Source organism: Phoxinus phoxinus (assembly GCF_949152265.1).
Source record: "Phoxinus phoxinus genome assembly, chromosome: 11".
In the NCBI taxonomy this organism is placed as follows: Eukaryota; Metazoa; Chordata; class Actinopteri; order Cypriniformes; family Leuciscidae; genus Phoxinus; species Phoxinus phoxinus.
In genome coordinates this window covers 29,329,331-29,347,997 of record NC_136886.1, presented here as the reverse complement: position 1 = coordinate 29,347,997, position 18,667 = coordinate 29,329,331, and the positions used below count along the sequence as shown (strand labels likewise).

General features: G+C 38.4%; 1 protein-coding gene across 1 annotated transcript; it reads right to left on the bottom strand.

Annotated features, from left to right (window-relative positions):
- Window positions 1-46: 46 nt before the first annotated feature.
- On the bottom strand, window positions 47-18,426 carry map3k2 (mitogen-activated protein kinase kinase kinase 2). Its single transcript, XM_079627277.1, has 17 exons — window positions 17,860-18,426; window positions 16,838-16,910; window positions 16,370-16,485; window positions 15,133-15,173; window positions 14,028-14,127; window positions 12,951-13,064; window positions 12,739-12,835; window positions 11,871-12,001; window positions 11,681-11,760; window positions 10,355-10,422; window positions 10,165-10,257; window positions 9,834-10,052; window positions 8,527-8,675; window positions 8,306-8,437; window positions 7,770-7,899; window positions 4,558-4,735; window positions 47-4,250 (listed from the first exon to the last, which is right to left on the bottom strand). The coding sequence occupies exons 2-17, from the start codon at window positions 16,839-16,841 to the stop codon at window positions 4,031-4,033; spliced, it is 1,872 nt and encodes a 623-aa protein (XP_079483403.1). The 5' UTR covers window positions 16,842-16,910; window positions 17,860-18,426; the 3' UTR covers window positions 47-4,030.
- Window positions 18,427-18,667: the final 241 nt, after the last annotated feature.

The following is an 18,667-nucleotide window of genomic DNA, read 5'->3' as shown; positions in this document are numbered from 1 at the left end:
TAAGTGTACCGTCTACAAAAACGTACATTTCAGAGTTCTTATCTTCTTTTGTATTTCCTTTTTTTTTCTTTTTTTTAATAACTTTTCTGTCATCAGTTGTACAAGGCGCAAGGCATTGAGTGCGCTGGCAATAATCTCACTCAATCGGCACACAGAAAAGGAGTCTCTTTGAAACACAGACAAACACACACAGACACACTCAGACAATATAACACCCACACAAACAAATACAAAGTGCATTCATGACCCTGGAGTGGCAGCAGTGGCGTGTTTGAGTTGACGGAGAACTTCCCGTAATTACTTATTATCATAAATTAAACAGAATGCATTCTGCAGCTACGGAACTCTATTGTTAAGTCGAGACATTTTGAAGAGAAAAAAAAAATTCCAACATTTTATATACAGGCAAATAGTTATATGATGCCACCTAGTGGTGGAAAAAATCTGACATTACATTCCAGTAGGAAGATTCCCGATTTGCATTAAACCATCCTCTAGCCAGGGTACCAGTCATGTTGGTCTAAGTCAGTTTCTTTGGCACTGGTCAGCATTTAGACATTTGGCTCTCATTAATTAATTCTGAATTCATAAAAGAACCAGTGTGTTCATTTCACAAGGAACTGGTAATGGCATAGCTACAGACAAGTGCCAAACACGAGCGTCAGAGAGTGACCATGTGACCAACTTAGCCAACAAAGCTGGTAACCAGGGCAACCGTTTTCTCAGATTCTCTTGATCAGAAAACAAGCATTCAGACTTCACACAAGACCGCTCAAAAACACACACGCAAAATGACTGACGAACACTGGCAAAAGTATTAAAATCAGTGTAAAAATCATGGTCTCAAAATGTGCAAACATTTCAGCATCAAAAGAAAATGAACAGTACATACATTACAAACATACACTGCCTACTTTTCTTGTAGTATGTCTGTACACCATCTGAAATAGTAATGCTTAAAGGAAAATAAATGTGGATTTAGTTCTACGAACTGGCACTTTATACCTATACAGAGCAGAAATGTTGCTCATTATACTGGGTGCGGAGAAATTCCTTCAAATACTGCCACAGCAACCCAAGGTTGGCAACACATGGCATCATAAAAGAAAACCATAAGAAAGAGAGAGAGCTGCACGGGGCTAACAAATTGGGCCTGCCCCTTTTTAAATGGCTGTAGGCCTAGTTTGGACTCGGATAGAAAACTGCTAATACAGCTGGTCTATTGTGCGAGCGGGTCTTCCATGTTTTTCGTTCCCAGATATCCCGATCTAGAACAGTCGCATGAAATCATTTCAAATTAACTCAACACAATGGAGGTAGACTCTCTTACTCACCAACAGAAAACAAAACTGTAAACGTTTGCTTGGAGTGTAATCATCCCATCTGAGTCCCGTTACTATAGCTGTACCTACTGTACCTACAGACAGCAAAGCCAGTTTCTCTCATGTCATCACAATCTTTTGGCCTGGCGTTCATACAGGACACGCTCGTGTGTTAAAACAACACAACAGATCCCATTCGACCAGAATGTGTTTTAAGACATGCTCATTGGTCCATTGTTTTAAAAGGACACATGGGTCAATGGCAAATAATAGCATCCCATGATTCTTAAAAATTAACTTTTTGTTGGTTTCATATGTCTAAGAGTTGAATGACTCTAAACAGAGTCTAGCCAATAACATTCCTTGAGTATGTGAGTGTACATTTGAGTAATCTTTTCAAGTTAAAAAAGATTTTTATTACATTTCAATATTTTTTGTATTCAGCTTGTATTAAACATTTTACTACCTGAACTAACCGGTCATAAAAATAGGTATTGTCATAAATGCTATCATATTTTAAGAGACTTGACCTTGGCACGCAGTCATGATTGTGCAAAGGCCCTCTATATGATATCCTTTCCTTATTTTCGGCACGTTGATTTCCGCACGACTTTGATTTAGCTGTTGAACAACCGTTCAAATATTTAAAAAAGCAGTGAAGCATTTATTTTAATGTGGCTTTTTTCATCATTATGATATCAGGATAGTTGATATTTGATAGTATTCTCCAAAAAATATATATCAAAATCATTTTCATTCAGAAGTTAAAAATATTCTCATCACAGTATGTGCTATTGTAATATATTGCGTATGTAATTGAACCAAATGTGTAAATTTGACCAATGATTTACACACGAGAGCGTGTCCTGTTTGAACGTGTTCTGTAAGTACGGAGCTTATTTTTATTCTTATACTCGGGTCACTACAAGCAAGCAATCACTTCTTGGATTTTAAATGTTCGTTTCCATTATACGACTATTAAATTAATGTTAAATTACAAGTACCATACTCTCATATTTATGAGAGAGAGGAAATCTATAACCTTTGAATTATGAACGGCAGTTTGTGACGAGGAATAAAGAAAACAAACCCAATGGATTATGGGAGGAGCAGGAGTAACCCCAAAAATGCATGTATTCACCTACATGAAGGCAGGCACTACAGCACTACGTGAAGGAGAGATCTTGAACAGCAACGTGACTGCTCACTTAAATGCACTAGCAGAGAGTGTGTAACCAAGTGCTTCACAAGTCCCAAGGCATCGTGGGATAGCGAGGTTCATTTACAGGCAAACTGTTAAGTACTGTCAAGTGCTGAGGATTGTTATGATCTGTGAAATTCTGCACATTCTGTGAGAGAACAACACTGCTGATGAATTACAACAGACTTCTGGCATGGAAAATATCAGCAGAAAGGATCCAGGTTGTGTTGTGTTGACTGGAAGTGCACTTACAGTTTCAACTTTCTTGTTGAGAGCAGTCCGTTTCTCTATTCCAATCTAACGCTCTATTTTCTTGAGATTTATAGTGGAATCGGAGCGATTCATACTGTAAAATGTTGGTGAACTAATGTCCAGGCACTAAACCCTGCCTGTGTGGTTCAGGTGTTTCGCTTTGGTGAGTGAGTGTGTGTTCAACCTGCCTACCTGATCAGATTGAAGTGTACGGCACTGTGTTAAAAGAATGCACAGGTGAATCTGACCCGAGATCAGTTTGCCAGCAGAGGGACCAAAATGGGAAAAAGGCAGAGCGGAGCTGCTTATGCTGATCTAGAAACAGTATGAAGAGCCGAGCTGTTCGAAATAATTCCTGTACGGACCAAAAGTCTGAAAGACTTGTGAGTAGCTGTGCATTAAACCTAGAAAATTCTAGACAAATTATTGGACACTTAAGAGCAGAATAAAAAATAAAAAAAGAGGAAGGGGATGTTTGTAAAAAAGGCACACAGTAAAAACAGAAACGAAGCAGAAGGTAGAAAGGAACGGGTACAAGAGATCCTGACGAATTCTAGAGCTGGAGAGAGTGAATACACTCCGGTATATGTGGTTGCGATCGGAAGGTGAGAGAGTTCAGCAAATGTAAATGTTTTTACAGCATAGTGAGTAAATATTCTACAGTAAGATCTTCGATCAGTTCATGTACGTGTGTGTGTGTTCTAGGAGGACTGTGCAAGAAAATGAGAACTTTTAGGAGCCGTGACAGCTGAGCAGGAGAGTCCCATACATCCTGTCATCTATTCTGTTTCATTTCCTTTTTTTTTTTTTTTCTTTTACCCTTTAGCAGCGTATTGGCGTACCTGTTCTGGGGTTGACATTCCGAGATCTTCCTGCATTAACCCAGTGCATCCAGAACCCAAACCGGACTCCCCAGAGCCAAGGCTCACAATCATGGGGGATTTTAAAACATTAAAAACAAAGAAATTAAAGTCTTTAAAAGACAACATCCTTTAGTCTGTTGGGGTACCGATATCCATTAGTCTTTAGGGGTACTTACCCCAGAGTGAAATTAAGGTGCAATGTTTTCGTACGGAATCAAGCTGCTCCAAATCACCGTCCTGCCCCAGCAGAGGTGTGAGATTAGGCCATTGCCCTCTTCGCTATGCGTTCTGGTCCAGTGGGGGCTCTTAGGCCTGCTGAGAGGAGTCTCAAAAGGGTCCTACAGACACTTATATGGAAGTCTCTGATTGCTCAGAGATGGAAGGTGGAGTGGCTAGTAGACAAAAGTGTGCCGCAATAGGTCCTCAGCAGCGGGACGCTGTTTAGACTCCACAAAAATCCGTTTAAGGAAATCGCGGCAGTGGTCCGACACGTGAGGCGGCAGAGTGGGGTTGGTGGGCTGTGTGGCGATTTTAAAAATGGCTGCCATTGCTTCGTACTCCGCCCAGGGCGGCCGCTGAGTCAACATCTCCACCACGGTGCAGCCGATGCTCCTGGAATCAGGGCGGAATTACCATTATTAACGTAAGACCAGAGGTGGAAAGTCCAGGTTCAGAAAGTAAAAGTCCTCCTCAGTATTTTGTTCCAATCACCTAGATTTGCAAATTAGCACAGTTTTTCAGCCTGACTGAGTTCATGGGTGGAATAAACATATGGCAGGACTTTTACTTTCTGACCCCTGGACTTTCCACCTCTGCGTAAGACACACAAAAGATGAAACGTGTATGGATGAATTGTTTACAATAACATAAAAAAAGAAAACACAATGTGGAGGAATTTTCATGCACTTTAAGGGCTTACCAGATATCAGCTTTCCTGCCATATCCCTCTCCACTGATGACCTCAGGGCTCATCCAGTACGGTGTACCTGTCACTGACTTGATGCCCGTACCGGACAGGCAGATGGTCTGAAGCCGCCGACTCGCTCCAAAGTCACCCAGCTTCACATTACCTGCAGAGTCCCGAAGGATATTGGCACCTACATGAATAAAAGAACAGAGATTTTAAATAAAATTTATTATGGGGGGTGGGGGTATCTTGACCTGAAAAAAAAAACCTTTTAAGATAATAAATTAAATATAAGATGTATATATATATAATATTTATAAGAATGTCAAAAGTACCGTTGCAAGATGTAATATAGGGCTAAGTCTCAGGTGTCCCCAGAATGTGACTGAAGTTTCAGCTCAAAATAACCCACAGATCATTTATTAAACCATGCTGTAAAATGCACCTTTTTCAGTGAAAGCAAAAATATGCTGTTTTCGAGCGTTTATCTATAAATGCAAATGAGCTGCTGCTCCACCCCCTGTGCGTTTACACATCGTGCCTGGATACTCTGCCAAATAGTAACAAAACATCTGTTTGGTTTTGATTACAATCTCTATGGCAGCCTTTGACTTTGCAGTTCTTCATCATCATGAAAGTTTATGCGTTTTAAAGCCATTTCATTTTAAACTTCTGATATATGGTTTTCTGAGCGCACAGAAAGCTGGCTGTCAGAAGGCGTATCCCGTGAGTATTAAACTCATTTCTCTTTTACATCTTATTGTGCTTAAATTGTCAAATACACACAAGGCTATGTCAAAAACACACAAAGTTCACAAACACAGTTGGTCATGTATGTGAACGTAAACAGCAGGGAAATAAATTGCATGTGTAAATTAAATCTGTGTATTAAAGTGGCAGCAGTCGAATATACAGTACCTACTGCTATATAGGCTGTGCTTAGGGGTGTGCGATATTACGATTTTTGATCGTGGACGATTAAAATGTCTCCACGATCTGCTTTTGAAGAAATATCGTAGGATCGTGCATTTTATCAGTTTGCAGTTCTGGCGCCTCTGTCTCAACATACTGTATAGCGCAACGTATATCCACATGAAATGCAGAGGAACGGGACACTGTAGTTCATAAAAATAAATTATTTGCATGTGCTTTAAAGCCTTCCCGGTTAAACATGTCATTCACTGCTGATGCGCTGTTCTAACGGGCGCTTTTCTGAGCGCAAACCCCCGACGCGCACATGCACTAAACGCCTGTCTAACAGCGCCTGGTTATATCTTTCGAGTCTTATTGCGCTAATACTGTCAAATACACACAAGGTTTACATAAACAAAGTTGGTTATGTCTAAAGTGAAAGAACAATAGAAAAAATTAAGAAAAAAATCTGCTTGTCAAATGCGTGTAGACTCGTTGCGCGCAGATCTTAAAGTGACAGTAGCCCTAATAGTAAACATGCTGCTGCTTGTCCTTAAAGGGACAGTTACCCAAAAATAAAACTTCTCTCATTATTTACTCTCTCTAATGTTGTTCCAAACCTGTATTAATTTCTTTCTTGTGCTGAACACAAAAGAAGATATTTTGAGGAGTGTGGCTAACCGGGCGGTTGCTGGTCCCCATTGAATACTATAGTAGAAAAAAACTATTATGGAAGTCACTGGGGTACATCAACTGTTTGGTTACCCACATTCCTCCAAATAACTTTTATTTTCAACAGAAGAGGGAGACTTATTCGGGTTTAAAACGGCTTGAGAGAATTAAAAATTTTGGGAGAACTATCCTTGTTAATAAAACAACAAAATACAAAGAGCATCTCACTCACTCTTGACTGAGAACTTTAATAGTAGCTTTAATAAGAATCAATGTAAAATTTATACAGTGAAGTCTATGTTGTGTTTTATTTTCATATTTGTTCATTTAATTACTTTCTTCAATGCTGTTAAATACACCTGTAGCTAAAAAAATAAAGCACTGTTTATTTAATTTGTATATTAAGTTGTGTATGTGTATCTTTGTTCTTAACTTTTAATAACAAAGAAAATGACAAAGATTTTTTATCTTCGCCACTTTGGCCTAAATGTCTGCCATTCTTTTTTATTTTATATTTTGTTACCTAAGGCTTTGTTTTTAAAATAGGGACATTAGTTTGGCTGTGATGCTCAGTCACTAGCAAAATAGTAAAACCAACATGAAAAGGAATCGTGATAAAATCGTGAATCGTGATTTTCCTGAAAAAAATCGTGATATATTTTTGCCATATCGCCCACCCCTAGCTGTGCTGTTAATATGACTCAAACAACATAAGAAAAACAGGAAATCAAATCACTCACTGCTCTTGATTGAATAACTTAAGTAGTTTTAAACGGTTCTACAATGCCCCTTTTTACAAGATGTAAAATAAGTCTCTGATGTCCCCAGAGTGTGTATTTGAAGTTTTAGCTCAAAATACCCCGCAGATTAGTTATAGCATGTTAAAATTATAGCATGTTAAAAACCCACTTTTTGAGGGTGAGCAAAAACGTGCCGTTTTTGTGTGCGTCCCTTTAAATGCCAATGATCTGCTGCTCCCGACACAGAGGGCGGAGCTTCAAAAGCTTGTGTGTTAGCAGCTCCGATTACCTCACACAGACACGCACTGAAAATTTCTGAAACTTTTTGCCTTTTATATTCAAACCGGAATCGGACAATGTTGGAGACACTCAAGAAGTGACAACATGTAGAATGCAACAGGACATTTCTGAATGGTTAGTTGATGAATTTATGTAGTTGATGAGGAGCTAACTATCCTCTAGTCATTGATTATGTACATTTTAGGGTTAGTGATGTCCCTAACTCGTGAAGAAACTCGTTGTAGTCCATACCAGCCGTTTGTTTTAGTCCTTAAAAAGCCAATTCTTTAAAAGAAAATGTCTCTTTTGCTTTGAACTTTAAGCGTCGTATTTTTGTTTCAGATTTATGGGGAAAATAACAAACTGAGTGGATGGATTTTTACAATAGGGTGGTAGTGTGTACACACAATATAAAAATGAATTTAGCATAAAGTCTCCTTTAAAATAATTTTTAATATTCTGCTAATGTACAATGCAGAAGCACTGGAAGATTGAGACATTAAAAGAAAGTTTAGTTAGTTAGTGCTATACTTTCATTATTGCAGAAACCATTTTCATTATTGCAGAATATGCAATTCAGCTGGTCATACCTGACAACATCAGGGCATGCAGTTGGCTCACCTTTAATGTCTCTATGTACAATCATGTTACTGTGCAGGTAGCACACGCCTTCTAGTATCTGCCGTGTATATTTACGTGTGACATTCTCCGTCAGAGCACCGTACGACTTCAGCTGGTCTTTAATGGAGCCCTACGGACAAATATTCAACATTCCATGAATAAGTATCTACTAGCATCCTGACTGTAACTTGTCAAACTTTCTCACAAAAACATTTTTTGACAGGCTGACTGCACAAATCCTTCACTAAATGCACTATTAAGGCAGTTAAATTAACTTATCATTGACTGATCTTTTCAGTCATGTCCGACTTGTGAAGAACCAAGAGCTGTCAGTGTGTTATGTATATTTACTGTTTTTGAGATTAACAACATTGTAACTAGGCACAACAATATAGTTACACATAAACAATTCAAAATTATATTTTCATTTAAAAAATTTAACTTCGTTTAGGAGCTTCCACACGGCAAAAACTCTAGGGGAAACAATCAGCGCTCAAGAATGTGTGTTCCAAGTCTGTGAATTAACATGCACTTACCCCAGGCATGTACTCCATAAAGATAGAAAGCGTTCTTTCATGCGTGTCCCGCAAGCAGCCATAGTACTGAACAATGCGCTCATGGAAAAGATTTTTCAGCAGCTGAATCTCACACTCCAGAGCACTCACCTCCTGAACACACACATAAACAAAGTGCAAAAGTTCACTAGACACCAAATTAAAAGGTGTCTACCTTACAAAGCCTGAAAAAAACTGTTCACCTTGCTGGTTTCTGGACTATCCGGGTCAAACTGAACCTGTTTAACAGCCAGTTCTCTGCCTGTGTCCGCATCGTAGCATAGAAACACTCGCCCAAACGCTCCTTGCCCCAAAAGCTTCCCTAGACGCCAGTTTGTTGGAGCCCGAGGAGCTAAACACAGAGAAGAGAGAAGATTAAACCAAGAACAACACACTATATTACCAACTAATTTAAATGACTTTTCTAGCTCTTCATGCTTACTGGATATGTAATTTATAAAAGCCTATCCATTTTCAAAAAGCAATTTATAGCTGACTACAGTAGGTTAAGACATTTTGTAGGACAGGACTTTGATTGGACGGAAAAAAAGTAGGCTAAGATATTACTGGTTGGTTGCACATGTGCACTACATTTAAAACGTTTGGGGTTGGTAAGATATATTTAATGTTTTTGGAAGAAGTCGCTCTTATGCTCACCAAGGCTGTGTTTGTTTGATATAAAAATACAGCAAAAAAAAACCCCCATAATATTGTGTTATTATAACACTGGAACATTTTAGATATAATCTCTTTCTTTCTTTTTTTTCCCTGTCCAATGACTGTCCACTCCGCATGTTGTTATAAAATGAACAACTTCTACAAGGCCTCAAATAAATTAAAGAGGGAGTTCTCAATATGCCCATTGAACTGAAAACTTAGTGGCTCATCTTTTCTGCAACTCAGTACTTATCGATAGGACTTCAGAGATGTATTATCAGCAGACAAAATCTCTCCAGCAAATCTGTTCATTCCTGCTACAGCGTGGCTCTAACACCACCAAGGTCAATGGTTTGATTATCTAAAATAACTGTTTTGCTACATTTCAAAGAGTTGTACATTTGTGGAAACCCATGATACTTTGATCGATTTTTCTAACATTATATTTTCTTCCAAGATTCCGATTCATAGTAATCTCAAAAGAACAGCATTAATTTGAAATAGAAATATTTGGAAAAAAATCTTACTGACCCCAAATTTTTCAATAGGAGTGTATACATTCATTGTGCACAATAAGACCTTTAAATTATTCGGTTATTGGATAGCAAAATAAATTTGCACCTGAGCAAATTATAAATGCAAAATGTGTTATTCTCAAACTCAAGGACATTTAGTAATGTCACATTTGACAAATCAGAACTAGAATAAGTTTAATCTGCTTATGCATAGAAAACCATCACTCTGTGATCACAGGCCGACAAGTTCAAGCATGTAAATCAAGATCACCCACAATGGGAACAATGTTAGTACAAAGCAAACTGCCCAAAATCCTTTCAGCACTAAATCCACTCACAGCGGCTGGGAGGGCTGATGTCCATGACTGATAGAGTAGGGTTAGAGCTGGGCTCTATATCGCTGCCGCGCCGTCTGCGCCCTGGTTCCTCTAGCTCAGGAGTGAAGATGCTGCTTCCACTGCTAGTGCTGGGGCTCTGCTGCTCTGTAGGACTGAAGCTCACCGGAGAACGGAAACCATGAGCCTGCGTCCGCCGCGCCCTTGGAAAGGTCTTCCGTCCTGAGTGGAGAAAGAAGATCCAATTTAGAAACAGTCCATGCATGTTCAAGGATGCATGGTTTTGCTTTTTGGAAAAATGACAAAAGCATCAATTTATGCAATATAACCTCACCATCGCTGTAGTCCTGCAAACCAAACGAGATGTGATATCGCCTAGGATAGGTTCCTCCCTTCCCTGTTTTTTCAAACACTGGTATATCGTACTCTGTGAAACAGCAGCGCAGAAACATGATAGATTGAGAAATTTAAACTAACGTAAGCTCTCATGTGACATCAAAGCAGAATGGTCAGCAAGAGCTTACCAGGAAACTCTTGGTGGTTATCTGGGTAGCTCAGGGCTCGAGGCATACGAGATTTGGGATAGGTTTCACTGTAAGAGATGCAGTGAAAGAGTCACTCAGTGTTCTCAGTATTATTAATCCAAGTACAAACGTGAACTGCACAATACCGTTCAAAAATTTGGGGTCAGTGAGATTTTGGGCTGAATTTAATTAAAAATACAGTAAAACAGTTGTATTGTGAAATATTACTATTTAAAATAACTTTTCTATTTTAATATATATCAAAATGTTATATATTCTTGCAATGGCAAAGCTGAATTTTCAGCAGCCATTACTGCAGTGTCACACGATCCTTCAGAAATCATTCTAATATGATGGTTTGGTGCTTAAGAAACATTTCTTATTGTTATCAAATTTTAAAATCCGTTGTGCAGCTAACTTTTTTTTTTTTTTTTTTGGAAACCACGATACATTTCAAAATAACAGCAAGAAATCTTTTGTAACATTATAAGTAGAACTATCACATTTGAACAATTGAATGCACCTATGCTGAATAAAAACATACATTTCTTTAAAAGAAAATCTTACTGACCACAAACTTTTGAACGGTAGGGTATGTCTGTGAGATCAAAAGTTTCTGTGATTGTCACTGGATGCCTGGTCATGTCATGTGGCATCCTGACACAGGTTAAAAGAATGCTGTTAATACAAGTTCAGATCTACCAACAAAATCTGTGAAATGCTGTCAAATTTCACCGAAAACACATTAACTCATCATTCCCATCACTCATCAAACAAGCACGAATTGCATTTTCAGGAATGCATCTATAAAAGAAACCTATAGACAAGGCACTGATTTCCAGTGTTGGGCAAGTTACGGTACGTTTAAAAAGTAATTACAGTTACTTCTTGAAAAAATTAACTAAATAAGTTACTCAGTTACAAATTATAAAAGTAATTAGTTACTTCAGAAAGTAACTATTGCGTTAATTTCAAGTACATTTTTTAATGCTCAAATGTGACCCCACCTCCACCCCTCAGAGGCGGCGTGGCAGCACGTAGCAGGAGCAGAGTCGATTTTTGCCTCCATGATCATAAATAGAACAAACGCTAACGCGTGCAGTGTGAAACAGACGTCAGAAATCTAGTTGGTCTGATAAAAACAACAGCTTCAATTATAATAACGCGCAACATTTTTTGCCAGTAACGGTAACGGCGTTATTAAGATGGGAAGAGTAATCAATTAGATTACTCGTTACTGAAAAAAGTAACGCCGTTATTCCCATCACTACTGATTTCTGCAACAATTTGATTATGGTTGCAGACACATATCAGTTAGTTGTTTACCTATCAAGTGGACTATCCAGGGAAGGACAGCTGCCTGATGCTGAATTCTCAGGACTGCTCATAGACAGAGGGTCCAGCATCTAAAGAGAGAAAGACAGAGAACGATAAACAAGCCATCAGGACACTGATCATGCTCTTGCTTTAGTACACCCACATCAAACCAAACCAGACGTGTTATCAGACCATGTACCTGGTCCATGCTCTCTGGTATGAACTCGCCCTCACTGTTGATGCTGGTGAAAGAGCCGTTTCTGGCCACCTGCTGCAGAGCATCAGGAATATAGCCTGGAGGAGGAGAACTACGATCGTTTGACTGAGAACCTGAAGAGAGAGAGGACACAGAAAGCCGTTTAAAATGTAATTTATGTTGTGGTTTTATTTGAAGAAACATATGCACTTTAACAATCTGAACAGAGTAGTTTCAGTTATTTGGACCAGTGGGGTTGAAAAAGTATCAGTCCAGTCATTTGAAAGGTAGAGCAAGTCATTATATTTTGATTAAAGATTTTTTAAGTCATCATTAAATGCATGTTGCAGTAGTCTTTACTTTCCTATTGTGACATATGTACAAGTGAAACCGCTTATCGAGCAAGAAAAAAAATGTAGTACGTGATTTGCCCATCAGGATATGATTGGATCATTCATGGATTGGTGTGGTTTGCTACCGCAGCAATCTCAAATGAGTGACAGCTTGTCCCGCCCTCAAGCCAGACAACATGTCAGAAGAGAAGAGAAGAGAAGAGAAGAGAAGAGAAGAGAAGAGAAGAGAAGAGAAGAGAAGAGAAGAGAAGAGAAGAGAAGAGAAGAGAAGAGAAGAGAAGAGAAGAGAAGGTCGCTGCAAGTGGGACGGGAAACTATTTTGATCACCGATTACGAGATCACATGACTTTCTTTTTTTATTGTCAATTGTGATTTTATGTTGACTGAGAGAAGGAGAATTTTTTCCTTCAGTGAATTGTGCACAATAAAGGCAAGAAAATAAAATGAAGGAAGAAATTTTAGATTTTATGTTGACTTCATGACAAGTGTGTAATTCAGAAACAGTGAATGCAACCCACCTATGAGTGCCAGCATGCTCTTTTTATCTGCAGCACTGAAGTCTGTGTTGTCCAAGTTCTCATGAGCAGGCAACATGTCCTTACTGGAGAAGGAATTCTGAAAGCGCAAGTAGTAAACATCTATATTACATTTAAGGCATTTAGCTTTTATATTAGATCATCTCAGACTAACACTTTCTCTCTGAGCATGGTTTATAATGATGATCACTGACCTGAGTGCAAGAGGGGAGCACCAGCAAGATTTTTAGGCTCTTCATATGCACTGAACGATCCAACAGCTCCACAGCTTTATCCAGATCATCCTGAGTACGCAATGGAATCACAAGCTACAGAAAAAAAAAAAAAAAAAAAAAAAAAGGTAAATCGGCAGGAAAACAAGAACTAGGGCAGCCACCAGGGATGGAAATTAGCACCCGCCACCAGCCAAATGCGGGTGATTTTGTGTTGTGGCGGGTAAACTCGCTTCACCTACCGGCCACCGTGGCGGGTAGATAAAAATAGCATACTGTGTCATCCGGACACTTTAGAGGCGGCGCACCTTCAAAAATAATGTGGCGCTACATCGCAGGTGTTAAGAGGTCCGCAGAGAAAACATCTCAGGAGGAGCCCGTGGACAAAGAGGCAAAAATAAAAAAACTTTTTTTTAAAGAACGATGGAGGAAAGCAGACAACGGAGAGTCCCTCGATTGGTTAGTTTATGACGAGACCAATCTAACAATGCACTGCTCGTTATGTCGTCGTCACGCTTCAGAAGAGGCCAAAACTAATAGTTTCATTTTTGGGACAAAAAAATCTCAAACTTGAAGCAATAAAAGACCATGAATCGTCAAAATGCCACATCCATGTAATAAAAAAAGCTCAAGGAAAAGCAGAACTGGAGAATACAGCTGCCATGAAGGCACTTACCAGCCTAAAGACGGCCCAGCTGGATAAAATGAAAATACTGTTTAGAAACGCCCACACAATCGCGAAAAAAAAAATCTATATTGGTTTGTGTATGTATAAGATAGAAAGAAAAAGTGTCAGTGTTTCATTGAAACTTGTGATTAAATAAACTGCTTAAGTATTGTAGATCTTCTAGTATCAATTTTCACATGCAGTTACACATTGTCGATTTAAAAACAAAAAAGTGGCTGGTAAAAACATTGAGTGGCTGGTAGATTTTGAAATCCACCAGCCACAGTGGCCGGTGGACAAAATTTTTAATTTCCATCCCTGGCAGCCACATATCAAAACATTCAAACAAATACAACATATCTTAAATGTGATACAGCTGTGGATTCTGTTACCTCATTATTGGTGTAATGCAGGTCCATGCTCTGCCCAAACGCTACTTTAGCTTTGACGCTCAGATCTTCCAGACTGACAGGTCGAGGGAACTGCAGGATCCTTAAGTAATAGATAATACATTATAAAATCACACCATCATATGCTACTTTAACAGAATCAATCAAAACGTTCCTTTAAATGCATTCTGTAATTATAATAATTACACCATTAGCATTGCATTAAAGTTAGTGATTACATGAAAATAAAATAAAATATAAAAGAACATTATTAATTCATATTCCGTAGACCTAATGACTGATTTGTGTTCATTGATGAAATAGTGTTTATTTTTTATTTTTATTATTCTCAGATACCACTGCTTTGGCTTTCGGGACCCAATAGGAGTCTTTTCTGGCTCTTAGCCTTTGTATACATCAACCCAGATGCACACAACCACATGGCAACTCAAACTACATCACTAATTTCCTTAGTTCATTTGGCTTAAAGGGACACTCCACTTTTTTTGGAAATAGGCTCATTTTCCAACTCCCCTAGAGTTAGAGTTTTACTGTTTTCGAATCCATTCAGCCGATCTCTGGATCTGGCGGTAGCACTTTTAGCATAGCTTAGCATAGATCATTGAATCTGATTAGACCGTTAGCATCTCTCTCAAAAAAATTACCAAACATTTTTGATATTTTTCCTATTTAAAACTTGACTCTTCTGTAGTTATATCGTTTACTAAGACCGACAGAAAATGAAAAGTTGCGATTTTCTAGGCCAATATGACTAGGAACTATACTCTCATTCCTGCGTAATAATCAAGGAACAGCCGGAGATCGGCTGAATGGTTTTGGAAACGGTAAAACTCGACTGTTTAACTCTAGGGGAGTTGGAAAATGAGCCTATTTCCAAAAAAAGTGGAGTGTTCCTTTAAGGCAAAACATCTTGTGTGAAGTGATCCTCAAGGACTGGGAATAAAAATGCAGGTTTGGACAAACTAAAACAACATCCATTACACAGTGACTACAGGGCATGGTCGGACAGGTTTAATTAAGAGAAACCTCAAGAGGGAAGTGATAAAAATAGGAAGTGGAGAGCAGAAGAAGAACTTGTGGTTATTACCTCTTCTCTCCTCTGTACTCAAACTTCACCCGCACGTCATTCTGTGAAGAAGCAAACACAGTTTTACACGCATCTCAATGCACATATATCAGATTCACAACCGTCTGAATAGAACTGGGAAACCCACTGCATTGATTTTTGTGCACTTTTTATTTGCCTGTGACTACATTAGATTAGTTTCACAACTAACTCCATAATTCTGTAAATACAAAGATGGTTTAATGACGCCTCTTATTGAAACTCAGTATAAAAAGGGGATTAAAGTAGGTAACTTCCACGAATCAGTTCGAATTGTCTATGTGGTATATTAATTTGATTAAAATGTTTGTTTTTGTAAAAAAATATATATATTAAAATGTTTTTGAAAAAAATAATCAGATAATTTACCACTTCATATTGGTGAATATATATATTGTACATTATGATTGAAACAGAATAGCCGTGTAGCGTGTAATGATACATTGTTATATCAAGATATTGCGATATAAAAATGCAACGATATGTATCGATTTATGTCCCTCTACATTAAACTACTATATATAATGTTGAATATAATGGAAAAAAAAGTACATAAATGTTGAGAAAAATATTGCATATTTTTAAAAAGCTGAAAGTTACTGAGCAATTTTAAAGCCAGCATGAAATGGAAATTGGGATAGTCTTTTCTTCCCTATTGTGAGGTATCTGGAATATCTCAGCTTCTGGAATGAGAGAAACGTAGGGTGGGACTTCAGGATCATTGTATCGTAGTTGTTGCTAACTAACTGGAGGAGGATCTGAATGCCACTTTGCAGTTAGTTGTGAAGGCTATTCAGGGCTGGAAAGAGTACTGAAAAAAATATACTCAAGTAAAAGTACCATTACCTTCTAAAAAATGTAGTGCGAGTAGAGTAAAAGGTACTTGTCCAAAGGTAAGAGTGCAGTACACACATTTTTGCAGTACACACCATACGCTTGTGCGGACGTGGCACGTATATAAACCAGGCTTTACCCTATGCTATAGTATGTGTAAGTGCTTGGCCTGTGTACACTGACTGATGTCATCATCACCCTTATTCAGCTGTGGTCACATTTACAGTACATGCTCTGTTTGCATGTGTGCAAGTGACAGATAAGAGAGTAGTAATGCTTTATTAGGCAATATTTAGTATAAGTTTAGCTCTAACTCATTTCTCTGGGGGGGAAAACACTGTAAGCAGCTGGTGCTGATGTGAATTACAAAAAAGGCAATGCAAACCTGGTTCTTTGGAGAAGAGGCCTTGGGTTTGCTCAGGTCAGACAGACCAGATGGTCGACTGGACCGATGCAGCACCACCAGGTCTTGCATGATGGAATTCAAGGCCTCCTGTTCATCTGCAAAATATTATTAGTATTACAAATTCTCATTATAATTATTATTTATGGTCCCACTTTATAGTAAGTGTCTTTAACTACTTTGTACTAATATTTAAATTAATCATTTGATGCAATGCACTTGAGTACATACATGTTTTACATTGCATTTATATTTAAAAATGCCTACTTGTAATTAATTACACTGTTGACCCACCCTTAAACATGTCCATAACCTGTTTTGCAGTCAAATATGAACATTAACACTTTTTTTTTTTAGATGCAAGTATATAGTAATTAAAGACATTATTTGTACTACTAACAAATAAAAAAAATCTGTATTTTGTCTCATTTTTACAAACGGAGTACATACCCATTTTGACAGATCACCGGTTCACCCAGGAGTAAAGGAAAGAGGATTCTCCCATGAAATGGGATCCTTTCTCCTGTACAAAAGAACAATCCTTATATTACATTTAAAAAAAAAAAAAATCCAATATTTGTGCTAAGCGACATTAAAACATTGACGATATATTAAGACTTGTGAAACCACTGGCACTACATTGTTCTTTGTTCCCACAGAACAACAAAAAATATTTATATAGCAGCACATTAGAAACCAATGTTCTAGTCTTGGACAAGAGATTACAATGGGGAAACTTGTGCAGTTTTGCAATATGCAAAACCTCTCATTAAAAGACCCAGCAAGTGTCCTTCAGCAGACAGCTGTCGAAATCTGAACTGAATGGGGCAGGATGGCAGCTTGTCTGACACTGAGTTGTTTACACACACATAAATATATACATTAAACTCCCAAATTCAAGACATCTAAAGTACAAGTAAACATAAATAGCTTAGATAAATAGCTTATCAGTGCATGTCATAAGTCAAGACACTGTCTTGTCTTAAAACATTTATGACCATGTATGATAGTTTGGTACATAATACGAACACTAAAAAAATGATATGCAGAATATGACAAACAGTAAAAGGAAATGTCAGTAAAAGTCTAACGGCACGCAAAAGCTAATAACCAAGCTAACTAACGTTAGATAGCATAGCATACCTGTCAAAACTATGACAGGTCAAAGTAACCAAATGCGATTACACACTGATAAATAATTAAAATCACAATAGCATTTAGACTTTGGATTTAGTCTTGTCTGGACCACGACACAATGTTAACAAGAACTACAGCCTTAAATGATATTTATAAACACACAGTTAGCCGCTTAGCTCTCTAGGCCAAAATTAGCATTGCGCCAGGATGCTAACGAACCGCTTCGTGCTTTAACAGCTAGCGTTACAGCTTACAGACGTATCTGATTAAAATGTATTTGTTATGCAGTCACCAAATAAAACAGATAACGTTATAAATAAAGAGCATTTAATCACCTGGGTGAGCTCGGTCCGTTCACTTCCTCATCCACAGATATGAGGCCTCGAGACGAATCTGACACTCTGACAGTCAAATAAATGGCTTTAACTTCAGTCCAAGGCCTGGCTAAGCGGCCAAATCATCTTGCGCGGACTCCAACACACTTTAAATACTAGTGAAAGCCGCTGACGATGACTCCAGGCGAATTTGTGTATAAAAACAGCGAATCTTCGACCGCGGACCGGGGTTTGTTTACATTGGGTGCAACGCGCTGGACCTGACTAAGATCAACTGTTGTCAATTAGACTGAGAAGAATTTTGAGATTCACGAACTAGGACGATAACAATTTTGAGATTCACGAACTAGGACGATAACAATGCACAAATTGAGAAGGTCTGTTCAGAAAATTAATCCAAAAGAGCGTGACGACACATTCAGCTAAATATGTTTAAGTACACTTAAAAACACTACACAGTGCACACGCAGACACACACTACTTTGGAACAGCACCGCGGACCTTTGACTCAATCAACTCATGTGTCTCAACAGCGCCATCTACCGACTGTCATCTAATGCTTCGCATGGCCAGAGACTCGCCAGTGTCAAGTTGTAGCCTAGCCAATCAGTGAACGTAGTTCGCTTGTTCTCGACCAATCAGAATAATGAATGCTCAAAGACTAACTCCCATTTGATTTGCAGTCAGGCACATGTTTGCTGCGTGCGCGAGTGCACCTACTCTCTAGCCTTTGACATATATTTAATTTGATAATTTGTAATATTAATAATTCAGTCTATACTAAAAGACAAGCGTCGCATTTTGAATG

Excerpts from the sequence above, each read along its gene's own strand:
- map3k2 (XM_079627277.1), bottom strand. Across the intron at positions 12,836-12,950 it reads TGCTCCCCTCTTGCACTCAG|AATTCCTTCTCCAGTAAGGA; the intron begins GTCAGTGATCAT and ends TTGCGCTTTCAG. Across the intron at positions 10,258-10,354 it reads TAACCACCAAGAGTTTCCTG|AGTACGATATACCAGTGTTT; the intron begins GTAAGCTCTTGC and ends GCTGTTTCACAG.